Here is a 16,365-nt window from a genome sequence, read left to right as displayed (position 1 = left end):
GAAAGGCGGTGACGTATTTAGCGATGACGAGCCCACTTCCTCCATCCCACAATCTCCAGGCTCCACGTTCCTGCTCCTCTCTACCTACTGAACACATTGCAGCCCTTCTGCTTCTTCAACCACAACCCGTTGCATCCCACCCTTTTGCAACCCATCACACCCAACCTCCCAACAGCCCTCAACATGTCTGTCCAGGATAGAGCCCAGGCCCAGCTGTCGCAGCTCGACAAGGAGGTAAGCGCTCTCGCTTCTGCACAAGGCACAATTGTCAAAATACGCCTTGTCCCGACGATTCCGACAGGAAAAGCAACGGTTTTGATATGAGGCTACGTTCACTGACGATGTCGTGTTCCAGCTGTCCAAGTACCCCGCACTCAACAACTTTGAGAAGCAGACGTCGGTCCCCAAGGTCTACATGATCCTTGGTCTCGCCGGTCTCTACTTCTTCCTGATCTTCTTCAACATTGCCGGAGAGTTCCTCGTCAACATTGCTGGTTTCATCATTCCCGGTTACTACTCGCTCGAGGCTCTCTTCAGCGCCAGCAAGGTCGATGACACCCAGTGGTTGACTGTATGTTTACCCCACTTTCTCATCGCTGGCAGGACAGCTGGCCAAATTATGTCCACAACAAATCTGGGATGGGGCTAATGCGATGCCGCAGTACTGGGTTACCTTTGCCTTCTTGACCGTCTTCGAGAGCGCTGTGAACGCCGTCTACTGGTTCCGTAAGTACACCCATATCGTCTGCATGATCCGCAACTGACGTCCGCAGCCTTCTACTACACCTTCAAGTTTGTCCTTATCCTCTGGATGTCTCTTCCCCAGACTGCGTATGTAGCAGCCCCGTCGCGCACATTAATACAAGCTTACACTCCCTAGTGGTGCCCAGATCGTCTTCCGCTCATTCCTTCAGCCCGTCTTCTCGCGCTACTTCTCCGCGACAGGCTCCACCGCTGCCGACCTCCGTGCCAAGGCCGACTCAGCTGGCAAGCCTCATGCCTCGTAGAGCAGTCGCGAGCATAACACTCTTCTGGCAGTCGCACGGCTAGACGATAATGATAAGGACGAAGTTCGGGATATAACCTCTGCTGTGCATGAGAGACCCAGCTTCTCAAGGTGTGCGGCTGTTGCAGCTTGGAAACGCTGTATGGACAATGGTTTACGAGCTACGGATAGCGTTCATGACAGGGTTGAAGTACGAAAGAAGAGGCAGGCATCCTTACGTTTCATGATCATTTGCCCATAAGGGAACCAATCGGGTAGGAAGTTGTGGTCTTTGGCAGTGGGTTTTGGTGAATCGCTTGCGAGCAATAATATGATGTACCGAGTCTGGCTAGCCCTCTGGCTAGAATCAGTTACATATTCATTACCATTTTCAATCAAGGTCTCATATTCATGTTTACGGAAAGGAAACTTCAGTGACTTCCCTGATGACTCAAGTACAAGAGTTGTCTAAACAACCATACGCTATAATGGATGGATCTGAAGTTGCTGGCTATCCGTAGCGACTGAGATCCCGTTATATTATCATACCCAGCAACATTACATTGCCTGCGATAGTTGTTGATGGAACATACATTGCTGTTGAACAACTACAGTTTGTCCCAGACGCATTTGGCTTTGGCGGCTGAAACACGTGCGGCATCCCCAGATTCCTATTCACCATGAGTCCAAGATGGCTCTAGATTAATTCGTCTTAAATGTAAACAGTAGGCCAGATCTGATAACTTCATGCCTGTTATCAAGGTGTTTGATTGAGTCGTCATGATGTCTACTATCATTATACAGACTACGACCGAATGGGCGCCAAGAGAGCATACATAGGTATAACAACCGCTCAGTCAATGGTCTCAGGCCCTCATGGCGCGCTGATGAGCCAAGATTAAGGATTTCCTCAAATTGTAGGGTCCAGAAATGTGGCTCGTGCAGGTTGGCACCAATAAGACCCGAGTAGCTCTGATTATGTAATGACCTTAGCTCGCGACAGTTGCCTGGGTTCCATCAGGAGACTTGACCGCTCCTCCTGAGACACCTAACCGCCATCCCGCAACCATGAGTGAGGATTCTACTGACGACTCGATGTCCGACAACTCGATTCCCGACGACTCGACTGCTGACGACTCGACTGCCAACAACTCGACTGCTAACTGGAACTCGATCTCCAACAACGACATCCGTTCTAGGACTGCTGCAAAAATCTCTAAGTACGCTGCAATTAGTTCTAAGAACACTGCAATTAGTTCTAAGACTGCTGCATCCCTTTCTTAGACTAATGCATCTTTTTCTTAGTCTGCTGCATCTCTTTCTTAGACAGATGTATCCCTTTCTAAGGCTAAAATATCCCTTACTTAGGATAATGCAATCTGTTCTAAGACTGCTGTTATTAGTTCTAGGATTACTACAATCCGTTCTAAGACTGCTGCAATCCGCTCTAAGACTGCTGTAATCCGCTCTAAGACTAATGCAATCCGCTCTAAGACTAATACAATCTGCTCTGAGACTAATGCAATCCGCTCTAAGACTGATGCAATCCAGTCTCAGACTGAGACTGCTGCACCAATAAGATTACCTAGTAGAAACCCTGGGAGAACCCAGCGTCATTCCCTAGCCATGAACGATACGCCTTCAACATCGTCCGACTCCGAGGAGGGTTCTACATTGGACAACTCTGAGGAGGGTTCTACATTGTCCGACTCTGAAGAGGGTTCTACCATGTCCGACTCTGGGGAAGCTTCTACGTCGTCCGACTCTAAGGAGGAAGAACACTCCGATACCTGCAGCAGCGACGACATGAACGAAGACGAACGACAGTACTACGAAGACCTTGCGCTAAACCCACGTCAGCCCCCGTCATTTGACCGCTTCCTCGATCTACCAAAGGAGCTGCGTCTTATGATCTACGAATATGCCGCGGATTGCCGACGTCGCTTTCGATTCGTGAATCGAAACGTTGCCATCACAAACTACAAATCCATAACGCCCATCCATCTCACGTGTCGAGCAATTTGTGGGGAGGCTGCACCTCTGATGAAATCTATCGTTGAAGCACAGCGAGTCCTCCCGCAAGCAATGCGAGTCCCCCGTATCATCGTTAATGGATTGAAATGCGATGGATTGGACGATAACAGTGAGGTTATCAGCAAAATTAGTAGCGTGTGCGAAGAAGCCAGATCAAAGAAAGTCAGCGTAATAGAGGTGGACATTATCATGCGGGAAAGGGATGAATGCGAATATGGTGAAACGTACTGGTCATACTGCGAATACTGCGAGCGAGCATGCGAGGTCTTTGCCAACTTTGCCAACTCCGCGGCCATGTATTTCGCTCGGCACGATCATACGAACTCTCCTTCGTCATCTTTTCCCCGATTGTCCAATGATGAGGTCGTAGTGTATGTCGCGTTGGTAGATACTCCGATTGAAGAAACTTCGGTTCTCAAAGACATAGGATACGAAATGCAACAGCATGTCGGTCCGTGTATGGACTCTACCGAGGACATCCAATGGGAATACTCGGTCATTGGGCCCGAAAGATGTGACAATGAAAAGCACAGAGTCGTCCTGTATGATGTAGGGCGGGAGCCACGGGAATGGTACCAAAGTCCTCTTATTAATGTCTACTACGGTGGCGTTATTGATGAAGAAACATGGGAGCGGGACTGGACATAATGCGCTAGGGAACTATGGAAAGGATCCATTACGGTACGGATGTTGAGAAGGGGGTGTAAAAAGGTTGAACAGCGTTCAAGATGCTCGTGATACGCTTTCGATCGGTACGGACATGGGTGGCACAAACTTGCTCGTGTTTCTTTCAAGGTTGTGCCTTGTTGGTATTATATTTTTCTCCTCCAGAAAGATGCCAACGAAACCCACCCTAGGGCCTTAATAAAACTTTTGAAGATGTCATCTCCTCTTTTCCCACAGAATTCAATTTGCTCACCTATCAGTGTCTGTGCTAGATTGCTTTGCTAGGATTAGGCTCCGGAAGCTCTTCAAGCCATTTAGCGTAATAATTGGTCTCTCCTAGACCATTTTCACTGACGTCTTCCGGGATTGTGATACCCTTGGCACGATAAAGTTTCCCGACTGTTGGTATTGGCGCGCCTTCTAACAATTTGGCGTACACAGGAAATCGTGCATCACGATCAACCTCAAGATACGTGACTAAGACGGACTCGAACAAAGGCTTGATGCAAGCATAGGTGACGCGGCCCTCAAACTTCCAGCAGATGCCAGTCTTCAGACTAGCAGGTTCCGGATTCCTCGCCAGTTCGATGCTCTTGATGTCGTGGATGCTGCTGTAGAGACCGGGACTGCAGAACTTGCCGACGACTTTATACATCTTATAAAGCATGTCTGGCAACTCCTCGTACAAGGGCGCAGTAGCTGAAGAGATGAAGTGGCATTTGATGGTTTCGGTCCGGGGAAAGCCACATGGCAGTATTGTGAAAGTCATCAGCCCGTCTTCGCCTTCGTCGGCCCAACATTGCTCTACTCTGACGATGGTGCCGGTGAACATTATCGTGGTCGGCAGTGAGCCTCCTATGTTGACTTGCTCAAACTCAGGGCCCACGTTCTGTGCGATTACCCTGTCCCATTTTGTGATATTTCAAAAGTTCCCGTGATCATCTTGTCCCTCTACCATGAGAGCGTCCGCGATGTCATGGGGATGAATCCCCCTCTTCCGCATGGCTTCGCGCAGGGAACTAGACTGCGAGTTGAGAAAGTCGTTCGATAAAGCTCTTAAGCCATCGGCTAGGTCGATCCTTGTTTCCATCATGTCTTCATTGATTAGACACCAGAGCAAATAGCTGGGGCTGGTGTCTGCGACTTGTTTGATGGTCTGGCTGCAATGCTTTCCGAAGTCGAACTCGTACACTTCGTCTGATGTGTTTGCTTCACAGGCTTGACCTGCATGTTCCAGGGAAGACTGCGATACGGTAGGTGACGCAGGTATAATGGTAATCACCGTGACACGTTCAGGGATCCTTGCAGCACACGCTCGGGCCACGTCAGCCCCCACTTTCAAACGGCTGTCACCGCCGTGCGCATGCGAGGACGACTAGTCTCACGCTCCGCATGCGACCCTCCCGAGGTCAAATCGTGTCGCGGTAGTGTCTCCAAGTATTGACCAAAAGTTCCTTGTCGACCTCGTCTCCCATTTGCTTTCTTCAGGGCGCATCACTGTTGGTGGTTTAGCAACGCGTCGTGCAGGTGCTCTACATCGCCGACGCGTTGCGCGTAACTGCGAGCCGCGTACCCTTACTTAAGTTGCGGCAAAATTTCCTATGCATACCGTGTTTTGCGATCGAGATCCCCTCGCCTGTAGCGCTTGACTATTTCCTCTCCAGGTCCGAACTCGACTTTGCAAAATTCTCCTCTTGCCTTTCTGCGATCTCGTATTCAAGCGAACGAGTTCTTTTGATACCCACGATGAGCTCCGGCGTCAAGCGACAGCGGCAACCAGCCGTATCCTCCAATGCCGAGTCCTCCAAGAAGCGACGTACCCAGACGCGCGCAGCACCCAAGAGCCGTGGTCCCTACCGTTTCACCTTTGGCAAATACAAAGGCAAAACCATACAAGAAGTACACGATGAAGACTTTGGTTATATCGAAGACTTCATCGTCTTCGAGGGTATGATGGGTGGAAACGATATACTCAAGAAAAATCCTGCCCTTAGAACTGGTCTGCGCGACCTACCGAAATCCTGGTTGGAACAAGACTCAAGCCTAGAACGACTTCTGGACAACGACCAGCCAGGTGGCCCGAGTATATACGAGTACGAAGCCATGGTTCCGAATCAAGGCATGATGAAGATGAACGAACAGAGTAGTAGCTGCAAGTTCTGAGAAGCGACCGATCGGGCCGTTATCACCGCGTCTCATCAAAACGCACCTACTGTCAAACTTGAAGACTTCGCAGAGGCGCTGGACGATTCTCATTTCACCAAGAGATTAAGTCCGATGCATATAGCGTTCACTGCTACGGTCATACGCGTCGAGCGAAACTTTACAGACTTCGGAGTAGGAGGCTCGGACTTCGATCCTTTTGAGATACTGCCATGTGGTTGGCCCTGGGAATCCCCTCTGAGCACTGAAGTCAACGTTGTAATTACCGGTCAGGACACGGTGTGGGCAGAGAATCTGAAGCCTCTGGTATACGGGCACTATCGCTTCAGTGGAAGTCTTGGTACCGGGTCTTCCCCTCCCATGGGCTGGCCTAAGAGTCTCGACGTTCTCAAGGATCCGGAGACTGTCGAACCGAGCAGCGGGTACTGCTTTCGAATTGCTGGTAAGGTTAAGGAGGTGAATGGTAGGAGTGTCAAAGTGAGCGTCAAGAGGGAGAAGACTCGTTATGCGAATGGCTGGGAGAAGGATGTCAGTGTGGATCTTTCGGAAGGTGTTCAGGAGCCTGAAGTTGACGCGTCATATGTGTTCAAGGGTCATCTCGAGCCGTTCACCAAGGTGTTTAAGGATATCAAGTTCATCGCAGAGACTTGTAATAAGACCGGAGAAACCCAGTCTTAAATGTAGCTTCAAAAGCGTCACAGCAAATGCATTCAGCCGAACGCAGAAGTGGCTTGTGACCGCATTTGCGGTGCAATACTAATTTCATTTTTGCACAATATCTAGTCTCTACATTATAACAATCTGCTTCACCTTCCTCTCCTCCTGAACTTCCATGCCATCTCGTTTGATGCTTAGACGGCAGAACGGTCAGGCCCTCCACTCCAACAGCAACTTTTCCTCTTCGCCAAAATCTCCATCTTTCTCAACAATACCCAGATCCTCCAGCTCGCGCTTAAAATTCTTGGGTTTGTACTCCTTCCTTTCCAACTCTGCGACTTGCTTAGCCAGTGCATTGCGATCGTCTCTCATCTCTGCAAAGAGCAGAAACCAGGGGGTTTCGGGGCTGAGTCCCTCACACTGCAGCCGGCTTCCTTTCCCAGCCCCCGTTCCACATCTGAGAGTTGTCGTTCGCCAAGTCCACCGACATGTCGTGCATTTCCAGTATTTCCACTTCTTGGGCCGGTCACATGTGGTACATTTTTGGTCGTGAGGCCCCATGTGAATCGTCCCTACTTCATCTTCTTTAAATAGGGCTGGACAGTCGACACAATCGAAAGCTTCATCTTCTAAGATCGGGTCTCCGATATTGGATCTCGGTGGCTGTGGCGATCGATATCTCTGTTGTAAGGGAGGTGTATGATCTTCGAACGAGGGCGGTGAATATCTGTATCGTGGGGACGTTGAATACATTTCTTGTGAACGCGTCCAGCTTGCTTCTCGTGAAGGGGAGGAACATCTCCCTTGTGGAGGCGGTAGACATGACCGCAACCGTCTTGGTCTTTCGGTCGAGCGACCCTCCTGATATTCTGGTCCTCTGCCGCGGGCCATTGAAAGAGTAAATTGCGTGATACCAAATGAGGATGTTGTATCAATGATCTTAGTGCGGTGGATGTGTGTAGAATATCAATCAGAAGACCAATCCGGCAGACAATTTATATTATCAATACGTGTCAACGAAGCTGTCACGACAGAAAGCAAGGGAGTGAGACACGTCTGTGGCGAAGGCTGACTCTTTTACTGACTCCAGACGAGGACTCAATGACTCTGAGTCAGTAAAGTTACGTTGAACAAAACCATTCCACCGTGACCTCTTGGCGTTTCCTGTCACGAAGAGGAAGTCTGGAGACTCTGCTCTGTTTGCATGTCAGTACGGCATGACGCAGTGGAAATAAACTAATCATCATGAAATCGAGCGCCTTATAAAGTCGATGGTTACAGGGAGGTGGAGGCACCGCTGAACTCCCTCGTCTGTCCTTACGCAGTCCATCCAATGCCGCAAACCCAACGATTCTGACGCCACAGAAATTATCATGTACCATACACTAAGAATAGATCTTCCTTTCCCAGCTCTTAGACAGTACCCGCAATACTCAAGTCCCGAATCTCTTGCAGCACCTCCTCCACCCGCGCATCCAGCTCGCCCTGTGCATACTGATCTCTTGTGTTCGCATCCAGATACTGCTGCACTTGCGCCATTCTTGAGTACGCTTCCGCACAAAACCTCAACTGGATCTTGACCAGCGCCTCGAAACTGGGGTCTAGGTATGGTACTCGCAGGTCGATGAGTTGGGGCAGCTCAGTTGTGAGGGTGTCGTTGAGTTGATCGTACGCGGCCTTGGCGAGTTGTTCGTCCTTTTCAGCACGGGGTAGCTTGGTGACATCCTTGTCAGGCTTGTCGGTGAGCTTCCGGACCTGCGCGCGCATGCGATCGTAGTCCATTTGCTTGTGTTCGCGCTTTGTGATGCAGGCGTTGATGTCGGGGAAGTAAGAGCAGAATCGCTGGATGGGGTCTAGGACGGTTGTTCGGTAGGGGCCGTCGAGGGCTTTTATCGTCTCGGCGTCTAGGTCGGTAACGGCTTGCTTGTAGGAGCGCGATACGCCGTCTTTGGTGCCTGCGTCGCCGTAGAAGGCGTCGATGGTTTCGGCGATGCGCATTTGTGAGGCGGTCATGGCGCGCAGAGAGTCGAGGTAGCCCTTTGCTTCCTTTTGTAGCTTGTTCGCGGCGGTCTCCATAGTACGGTACCGACTGGCCTCATGTTAGCTGTTGTACGACGGTGGGATGCCTTATTCTTGTATGAAGAAGGTGTCTGGTATGCGGGAGAGCGTACCGCTGCTCAGTCTCGAAGTCGCGGTCATTTGTGCGCTCGACTTGGCCAGTCTTCATAAGAACCTGCGTCGTCGCGCGATTGACGCCTTTCTTGAACCCTGCGTCTGGTGAGCCGGCGGCTTCCTGGATCGTCGCCGAGGGGCTCCTTACCGGTCCAGGACATGATTGCGCTGTAGTCCCTCTAGTTCCAGGCGATGATGTGTGTGGTAAGGTGTGTGAGGCTTGGGATCGTGGGTGGCAGTCGTGGTGTTGTGGGGAGAGTAGCGTGAATGGAGAAGGAGGCCGTGGTTGGGCGCAGTCGAGTGGTTGTTGGCGGGCGGCAGTGCCACAATGACGACGCTACAAGACCCCGGCCGCTTTCTGGTGGCTGAGCAACCGCGATTCCGATTTTGATACAACGACCTGACTTCAATGTTTTCACTTCGACCGCTGCAGCGTGCAGCGCCCTCACCTTTTCGTGTATGCTCAGGCTGCCTGCGCAAGTACTCCATCGCCTCGCCAGCGAGACAGAATGCCGGTAAGAACCAGAAGCAGGTGATATTCTCGGGGATCCAGCCCACCGGCGTACCGCATCTTGGAAACTATCTCGGCGCACTGCGGCAATGGGTCAAACTGCAAGACGAGGCATCTCCGGATACAACGCTTCTCTTCTCAATAGTTGATTTGCACGCGATTACGATAAAACAAGATCCAAGCGAATTGGCAAGATGGCGGAAAGAGATGCTGGCTAGTCTGCTGGCAGTAGGACTTGATCCAAAGAGATGCATCATCTTTGCGCAAAGTAGCGTGAAGCAGCATGCAGAGTTGATGTGGATCCTGTGTTGTGGTGCAAGCATGGGCTATTTGGGACGAATGACCCAGTGGAAGGTATACAACCGCTGAAGTAGACCTAGGAAGGCACGATGTTAACCTTGTCTTAGAGCAAGCTCTCCCTCCCATCCAATGCATCTCCTCTCGACCCCTCCAACAACAAGGATGCCCTCAAACTCGGCCTCTTTTCGTACCCGGTCCTACAAGCCGCCGATATCCTCCTCTACAACACGACCCACGTCCCAGTCGGTGAAGACCAAGCGCAGCATCTCGAGTTCACGCGCGAGCTGGCCAGTGGCTTTAACCACGTCTACTCGGAGTCACAGCCCCTGTTGACTGTTCCACAAACACTTCTGAGTCCTGCAAAACGAGTCATGAGTCTGACTGAGCCAACAAAAAAGATGAGCAAGAGCGACCCGAAACCAAAGAGTCGTATCCTGATAACAGACTCAAGAGAGGAAATACATGCCAAATTGAAGACGGCATTGACAGACTCCATCGAGGGAGTGAGTTATGACCGCGAAACCAGACCGGGTGTGTCAAACCTTGTAGACCTAATGTATCATTTTGATGAGTCGCTTGCTGCGTCACCGGAAGATCTGGCGAATGACTTGACGACCCTAAGCATGCGGGCTTTGAAAGAGAGGGTCGCTGATACCGTGGATTCGGGCATCAGCGATATAAGAGAATGTTATCAGGAATTGATGAGTGGAGATCAGAAGGAGCTTATAGGACATGCAGAGGAAGGAGCGCAAAGAGCAGAGGAAATCGCCGAGAGTACTATGGAGAGAGTCAGAAACGCTATGGGCATTGGGTGGTGAGCCATGGAGTATTCAGTCCATGAAATAATTGTCAGACTGGAGAGTCCAGTGTATGCTACGATGTCTTCAGAGTGTGACACAACCCACGCACCGTCTTCCAGAAGCCTGAGCATGTCATAATGGTCACTGTACAACATCCCACGGACCAATACATCTTCGAGTCATCGCTAGTATATATGTCCAACAACGACTTCTTCTTCAATTCTACACACCTCTGAGTTCTCACTGCACTCTGCAGATACCATCATCTCCAAGATCCACCTCAGACACCAAACACGCGATCGCTTCCCGGTATTTACATCTGTCCTTCCAAAGGGCGGTCCGCCTATACTGACTCTGCTTCCGGGGGCTACGCAATCACATCCTCAAACGCGACGTGAAGATGGCAGAAGAGAAGTCATCCCCATCGAATGCTAGACCCGAACTCAAACCATCCAACGTGAAGACCACCATCAACAACGTCGATCTTCTCAAACTCTGGATAAAGAGTGCCGAAACGCCAGACAAACACCTCACAGAAGTCCTTCACGCAAAAGGCTGGACTATCGGATCAAGCGATAACGATGAAACATGGGATTGCGAAATTTGCAGAAGAACGTCTTCTAGAAACGACGCCGTGTGTGCAGGAAGCGATTGCAAGGGTGTCAATCCGCATAGCTTCATGGATCATATAAACAGATCCGGAATTGACATCAGTCCCAAGGGGTTGGCAAGAGTAGCGGAGGAGGTCAGTGGCGAGAAACAGAATTTCGCGACATATGTAAAGCGGAATTAGGGGTTGATTAATGTTTATCTTGTCTTCCGGCAGAAGACTGGAAAGAAATGACCCTGACGAATATATCTGGGAACGCACTCCCTCAAAGACATCACTCAAGGCTTTTGGAGAAAATCATGTGTATATAATTCATGCATTCCCTAGTCTACGGGCATTCACATGCAGCCACTGCGCCGCCAATTGCAAGCCCAAAGTAGCCATGCCACGCATGATGAAAAGATGATTCAAGAACTCCGTTCCTATGCAGTGTAGATGCCATCCTAACCGTGACCGAACCCTAGGCGTGAAAGCCCGTTGCAGGCGTGACGCCATGAATACCATGCCGAAACCGAACGCCGCGCTTATGATGAAGACGTGGAAGAAAACCGAGGAATGGAAAGTTGGGCAAGGGGGTGAGAGGGCGATGCGCAGTTCCTAGTGCGCGAGTGTCCACCATATTGTTGGACGGGGGTGAGGGGGAAATGGAGTAGGGGCTGCCGAATCGCATGATGACGAAGAGAGGAGTGTTGAGGTAGGTGATACTGCCGGTGAAGGGACAAGGATGAGGGTGTCAGAACCCGAATCCTCTTCAGACGCTGGGGACCCACCCCTAAGTAGCCCTGGCATGCGGATGTGAGACATTCGCATGATGAGGGGCTCAGAGTGGCAGTCCATGGGCAACGTCTAGCGCTTCATGGGGGTGTCGGCGTCTTCGTCGTCTTCCGCATCATCGTCATCGCCCTCGAAGTCGGAATCCATTTCTTGATCCTCGTCCGGGTCGCTCTCGCTGCCACCAAAGTCCAAGCTCTCAGCATCGCTGTCTTCCCAGCTCATGTCAAACTCGCCCTCGTCCTTCTCTTTCTTCCACGCGGTCTCATGTGTTGGCATGACAAAGTCCGTGGGGATGTCCGCCTTTGACAGCTCGAGATCCTTCTTGACCATCTCTTTGTACTGCTCCGGCTTGTTGCGCAGCATGACTCCCGCGTCGACGTTAGCGGGCGAGGAAACCTCGGCATCGTCCAGCAGAGAGAGGATGGATATCAGGACCGTCTCGACACGCTGCACGGGTGACCAGCGCTCGGCGGCAGTCTCGCCGGACATCTCGTCATCGCCGGGTGGGTGGAGGATGGAGATACATAGGCGGCCGTCGGGGTAAATGTTGGGGTGGTAGAGCGGGCGGATGAACTTGAAATCTGGTAAACCGTTAGCTCCTGCCCTGCGCTTCGCGACTCCTTCCATCCCTGGATCCGCGTGTTGGCAGTGACGTACCTGGCGGGCTATGCGGGTAGTTGCGAGGGAAGGTCATCTTGGCCTTAAAGTAGCCGCCGTAGTACATGGACTCTTCGTTCATGACTATCAGGGCGACACTCCACTCAAAGACGTTCTCGTTGATGAGCTGTGACGTGGTTAGCTCGGTGCTCCTGCATCGCCACTAGGACTGTGACTCTGGAGAATGTCACCAAGACGCACCTCGATGTTTGTCCACTTCTCCTTGCTGAGCTGCTTGAACTCATTCATGAGAATCCGCTGCGCCATTTCCGCCATGTTGCCTTCTCGGTCCGGGGTCGTTGCTGAAGCGTGTAGTGTTCGTGGGGGTGCAGGAACAGTACTGTGTTCGCCGAGGCGGTCGGTTGGGTGTTGTCTACGTGTAAAAGTGAGAGTGTGGGTAGAGAGAACGTCCTGGTGGTTTGTGCAAGGAGTGAGAGAGCGGCGGAAGGGCGAGAGTTTGTACTTAAGGGAGTCGGTCGGCTGAGGCGCTGCATGATCGAATGCTCTCGCCGAAACAAGGATCACTTAGTCCGCCCCTCGGCAGGAGCCTAAGTCACCGCTTCCGAACTCGCGGACAACGAGTGGAACCTTCCTTACTTGGTCCTCATGACTGCAGGGGCTCACCGTCACCACGTTTCTTTCATCGTCGGCACAGTTGCTGTTCGGCGCCTTGGATGCCGCGCATTCTGGCTTTGGCAGTGTTCCTTCCGACCTCGGAACGAATAGGAACGGTACGGAATGTCACCTTGGATGCGTCCCAAGGTTGGCCGCTCGCGTGATAGCACAGAGTTGCGGCTTATCTACGCTTCCATCTATCATCGCGTCTCTGGATGTCATGTGAGCGTATGAGCAAGGTAGTATAAACACGCGCTACCATTGCATGCCGTTTCATGTGATGTCATCATGGGCACTATCGGCACCTGAAACAACCCTGTAAAGCATTCTTTTGCTTTGTCGATTCGTGTACGCCAATCCCTAGCTTCATGGCTCATTGTACAGGGTATGCGCGCCTTCTTTTTCGGCTTGTGTGGTTTGCTTCTTACTACCTTCTACCGAAAGCCACACGTAGTTGTCGATCTGTGAGATCATCACATACGTATCTAATTCCATACTCAGGCGATGTGCTGGCAGCAAAGTGCTTTGCGACGAGAACAATACTTTTCTAATCTAGAGTATATCTAATGCCGACATGATCATGTATGACGTGACCCCGAATTATGACAACCTCCGGTACACCAGCGCTGGCGTTAATACATGTACTGAATGAAAAACCACGATACTGAACATAAGAGAAACAAAGACAGACAGTGTCCAACTGACAAAACAGAGAATTACCAACCAACAAATTCAATCAAATGTAACGCATCCTCTTAGCAACCCCCAAGCAGACAGCAACGAAAAGGACAATAACACCAATAATGCCAAAGAACCATCCGAGGCTGCCATCCTGACCAGGAACCTTCACGTTCATACCAAATAGACCGCAAATCAAGTTGAGCGGAACGAGAATGGTAGCGATGACCGTAACCTTCTGAAGCGTAGCGTTGCTGTCGTTGCCTTGAATGACTTGATCAACCGAGATTTGCGCAAGGTAGTTGGAGTGTGCGCGGCTGAGCATCTTCTCGAAATGAGCCAAGTTGGACATCATAGTGACGACGTGATCCTGGATATCGCTGAGGTACATGCCCACGTCACCCCGAGGAGCAACGCTGTACGACTCGTTGCAACGCTTGGCGAATCCCTTGATGACATCTGCCTTGCCGCCCAAGAGACGCAGAAGCTGCATGACGCGCTTGCGGCAGTCGCCGATCGATCGAAGAATGGCGCGAGAATCTTCAATGCGCGCAGTGAAGACCTGATCCTCAATCGCATCTGCCTCATCTTCGATGCCCCGAATGACAGGTGCAAAACTGTCGACAATGTCGTCGATGAGGGCGTAGCAGATCCAGTCAGCGTTGAGGTTGATGTAGTCGCGAAGACGGCTGATACGCTTGCGCACAGAAAACGTGTGTGGGCTCTCGCAGAAAGTGAAAGTTAGGATGCCCTCCTTGAATACGACAGCATAGAAGTTGACAGGCTCCAAGTATTCCTCCGATTCCTTGTCGGCTTGGAAGAAGGAACGGAAAGAAACGAAGTAATATTGATGGAACAGCTCCACCTTTTCGCGCGGCTCCTGGACGCAGATATCCTCACGGGTGAGAGGGTGCACGCCGAAAGCCTTGGAGATGGCGAAGACTTCCTCTTCTGTAGGGTTGACCATGTCGAGCCACCAGACGCCACCGTCTGATGGGGTGTCAAACAGATCGCGGAAGCGTTCGCCGGGCATAAGCAGGCCGCCCAGTTCGGCAGCATGGATCGTGTCGTCCAACTCAGACGAGAAGAACGTCCAGCGGTTGAGCTTCACTTCTGGCGCCGGCTTCTCCGCGAATACGTGTGACAGACCTTCCTCGGCAAGCTTCTCTTGGATCGCAGGGTCCGCATTCTTAAGGCTCAAAGCGTCGCTGTCTGTCTTGGGTGTTCCTGACTGGCTGGACTTGGGGCGGAGATCGGAGAAGACCTTGGGCTTTGTGGAAAGGTTGGAAGCGGTGCTCGCCTTGTGTCGCAGAGGCTGGCCGATGGGCGTCTTCTCTTGAGCCTCTGCGACAAACTCCTCCAACTCTTCGTAGTCGAACCTAGTAGTCTTGCCAGTATCCTCGGCCACAGGGAAGCACACATCCTCCTCGGCAGAGCTGTGCGCAGATGCAACTTCAACGTTGTGCAGCTCATCAGGACGCTCGTCGCTGATTGTCGGACGGCGTGCAGTGCCGCGAGAAAGCGTTCTGTTCAACCCCAGCTCGAGCTCGGAACCAGCATGGCTCTGGAGGGTGTTGGCACGGTCGCGGCGCCTAGGGCCGGCGAATGCGTCGACAGAGTTGGGAGGGGAGACGGAGCGCGAAGTGGTCGACGATGCCCTGCTCCTAGTCAGGCGCTCGACTGCCGGGTCGCGCGGGCGCCGGAATGTCTCTCGACGGGCCTGTGGGCTGTGCGCCAGAGAACCGCGGCGGATGTAGGCATCGGGAGCCAAGTGTTGGTCATCGTCTACGACGGCGCTTTCGAAATCGCGCCGAGTGATGTCTGCCTCGAGGGCCTCGTTGACTTGGAGGAGTATGTTGGGTCGGTCTTGGCCCTGGACGCTTGCGAAAGTTGGTCGGCGCGACCTAGGGGGTGAGGTGGCATCGGCTCGTGGGAGCGATACGGGCTGGTGGCGGTGGTCGTCAAGGTCAGACACCGGGGTGCTGAACCTCGTCTGGTTCTCGGATCTCGGAGTGTCAGTCATATTGGCGACTCAGGCGGCGATGAGTAGGACTCCGAATCAAATGTCGTATGCTTTGGTTAAGCCAGGTTGTTGGTGGATTCAGCGACTTCTTGCAGCGCAAGAACCACAGAAGCGGGCGAGTCGCTTGTGAGCGCTCACCTCTAGGGCGCGCTCAACTTGACGATGGCTTCGCGTAGGGTGGTCCCCTACACTAAGCCGATGGGAGACAGAGTCCGGTAGCCAGACTTCCACACCCTGTGGGAATAGGAAGAAATGTAGAGACGGTGATGCAGTAGCGAATGAATGTGTTTGCTGTTAGGGCGAGTTATGGTGGCTTGTGGTCGCCTCCGTATACCCAGGCCTTTGTGCCGAGCAAGGGGCGGATGAAGGAAAGCTTGTCGAGGTAGAGTCCCGCCAACTTGGTGGTTTGTATGTATATGGACGCCGTAGCGTCAGAAGGTGCGGTGTAAGGGGACGGTTGCAAAAACAAAGACCCCTTGAGCGATCAGTCGCGGTGGTGGATGGCGGTCCACGGAGATAAGAGCCGGATAGGTGGAGGGTGCGCGATCGCGACTGCTGGCAGTTGGTATCGTGAGGCGGTGGAAAGTCGATGGGAAGTGCGGTGGGTGGAAGTCCAGGGGACGGTGGGAGTGTTGTTGAAGGGACGGTGCGGGACTCAAATACGGCGATTGAGCGATGGGTCAAGGAAAAAGCTTGTGCAGCGACGGAACCTACTGGCCC

At 52.1% G+C, this 16,365-nt stretch overlaps 8 protein-coding genes across 8 annotated transcripts; 3 read left to right on the top strand and 5 right to left on the bottom strand.

Moving 5' to 3' along the window:
- Positions 1 to 183: 183 nt before the first annotated feature.
- On the top strand, positions 184 to 1,007 carry YOP1 (ER membrane protein DP1/Yop1; the record flags this gene model as incomplete). Its single annotated transcript, XM_051448159.1, has 5 exons — positions 184 to 234; positions 356 to 571; positions 663 to 726; positions 774 to 831; positions 881 to 1,007. 5 exons carry the CDS (start codon positions 184 to 186, stop codon positions 1,005 to 1,007), a joined length of 516 nt encoding a protein of 171 aa, XP_051300426.1.
- A 2,946-nt stretch (positions 1,008 to 3,953) lies between these two features.
- Positions 3,954 to 4,517, bottom strand: J4E86_007639 (uncharacterized protein; the record flags this gene model as incomplete). The annotated part of the gene is made up of 1 exon (XM_051448158.1): positions 3,954 to 4,517. One exon carries the CDS (start codon positions 4,515 to 4,517, stop codon positions 3,954 to 3,956), a length of 564 nt encoding a protein of 187 aa, XP_051300425.1.
- Positions 4,518 to 5,431: 914 nt separating this feature from the next.
- J4E86_007638 (uncharacterized protein) lies at positions 5,432 to 6,526 on the top strand (the record flags this gene model as incomplete). Its single annotated transcript, XM_051448157.1, has 2 exons — positions 5,432 to 5,831; positions 5,853 to 6,526. The coding sequence occupies 2 exons, from the start codon at positions 5,432 to 5,434 to the stop codon at positions 6,524 to 6,526; spliced, it is 1,074 nt and encodes a 357-aa protein (XP_051300424.1).
- A 108-nt stretch (positions 6,527 to 6,634) lies between these two features.
- Positions 6,635 to 6,877, bottom strand: J4E86_007637 (uncharacterized protein; the record flags this gene model as incomplete). The annotated part of the gene is made up of 2 exons (XM_051448156.1): positions 6,635 to 6,698; positions 6,729 to 6,877. The coding sequence occupies 2 exons, from the start codon at positions 6,875 to 6,877 to the stop codon at positions 6,635 to 6,637; spliced, it is 213 nt and encodes a 70-aa protein (XP_051300423.1).
- Positions 6,878 to 7,918: 1,041 nt separating this feature from the next.
- On the bottom strand, positions 7,919 to 8,838 carry HOB3 (BAR adaptor protein Hob3; the record flags this gene model as incomplete). Its single annotated transcript, XM_051448155.1, has 3 exons — positions 7,919 to 8,594; positions 8,677 to 8,773; positions 8,826 to 8,838. The coding sequence occupies 3 exons, from the start codon at positions 8,836 to 8,838 to the stop codon at positions 7,919 to 7,921; spliced, it is 786 nt and encodes a 261-aa protein (XP_051300422.1).
- A 248-nt stretch (positions 8,839 to 9,086) lies between these two features.
- On the top strand, positions 9,087 to 10,306 carry J4E86_007635 (uncharacterized protein; the record flags this gene model as incomplete). Its single annotated transcript, XM_051448154.1, has 2 exons — positions 9,087 to 9,542; positions 9,596 to 10,306. 2 exons carry the CDS (start codon positions 9,087 to 9,089, stop codon positions 10,304 to 10,306), a joined length of 1,167 nt encoding a protein of 388 aa, XP_051300421.1.
- A 1,438-nt stretch (positions 10,307 to 11,744) lies between these two features.
- J4E86_007634 (uncharacterized protein) lies at positions 11,745 to 12,605 on the bottom strand (the record flags this gene model as incomplete). The annotated part of the gene is made up of 3 exons (XM_051448153.1): positions 11,745 to 12,253; positions 12,330 to 12,456; positions 12,531 to 12,605. 3 exons carry the CDS (start codon positions 12,603 to 12,605, stop codon positions 11,745 to 11,747), a joined length of 711 nt encoding a protein of 236 aa, XP_051300420.1.
- Positions 12,606 to 13,680: 1,075 nt separating this feature from the next.
- Positions 13,681 to 15,645, bottom strand: J4E86_007633 (uncharacterized protein; the record flags this gene model as incomplete). Its single annotated transcript, XM_051448152.1, has 1 exon — positions 13,681 to 15,645. The coding sequence occupies one exon, from the start codon at positions 15,643 to 15,645 to the stop codon at positions 13,681 to 13,683; it is 1,965 nt and encodes a 654-aa protein (XP_051300419.1).
- Positions 15,646 to 16,365: the final 720 nt, after the last annotated feature.

Source organism: Alternaria arbusti, assembly GCF_024043155.1.
Source record: "Alternaria arbusti strain BMP 1465 chromosome Unknown scaffold_11, whole genome shotgun sequence".
NCBI lineage: Eukaryota > Fungi > Ascomycota > Dothideomycetes > Pleosporales > Pleosporaceae > Alternaria > Alternaria arbusti.
Note: the sequence above shows the minus strand (reverse complement) of the source record. Positions and strands in the feature narration are given on the sequence as shown.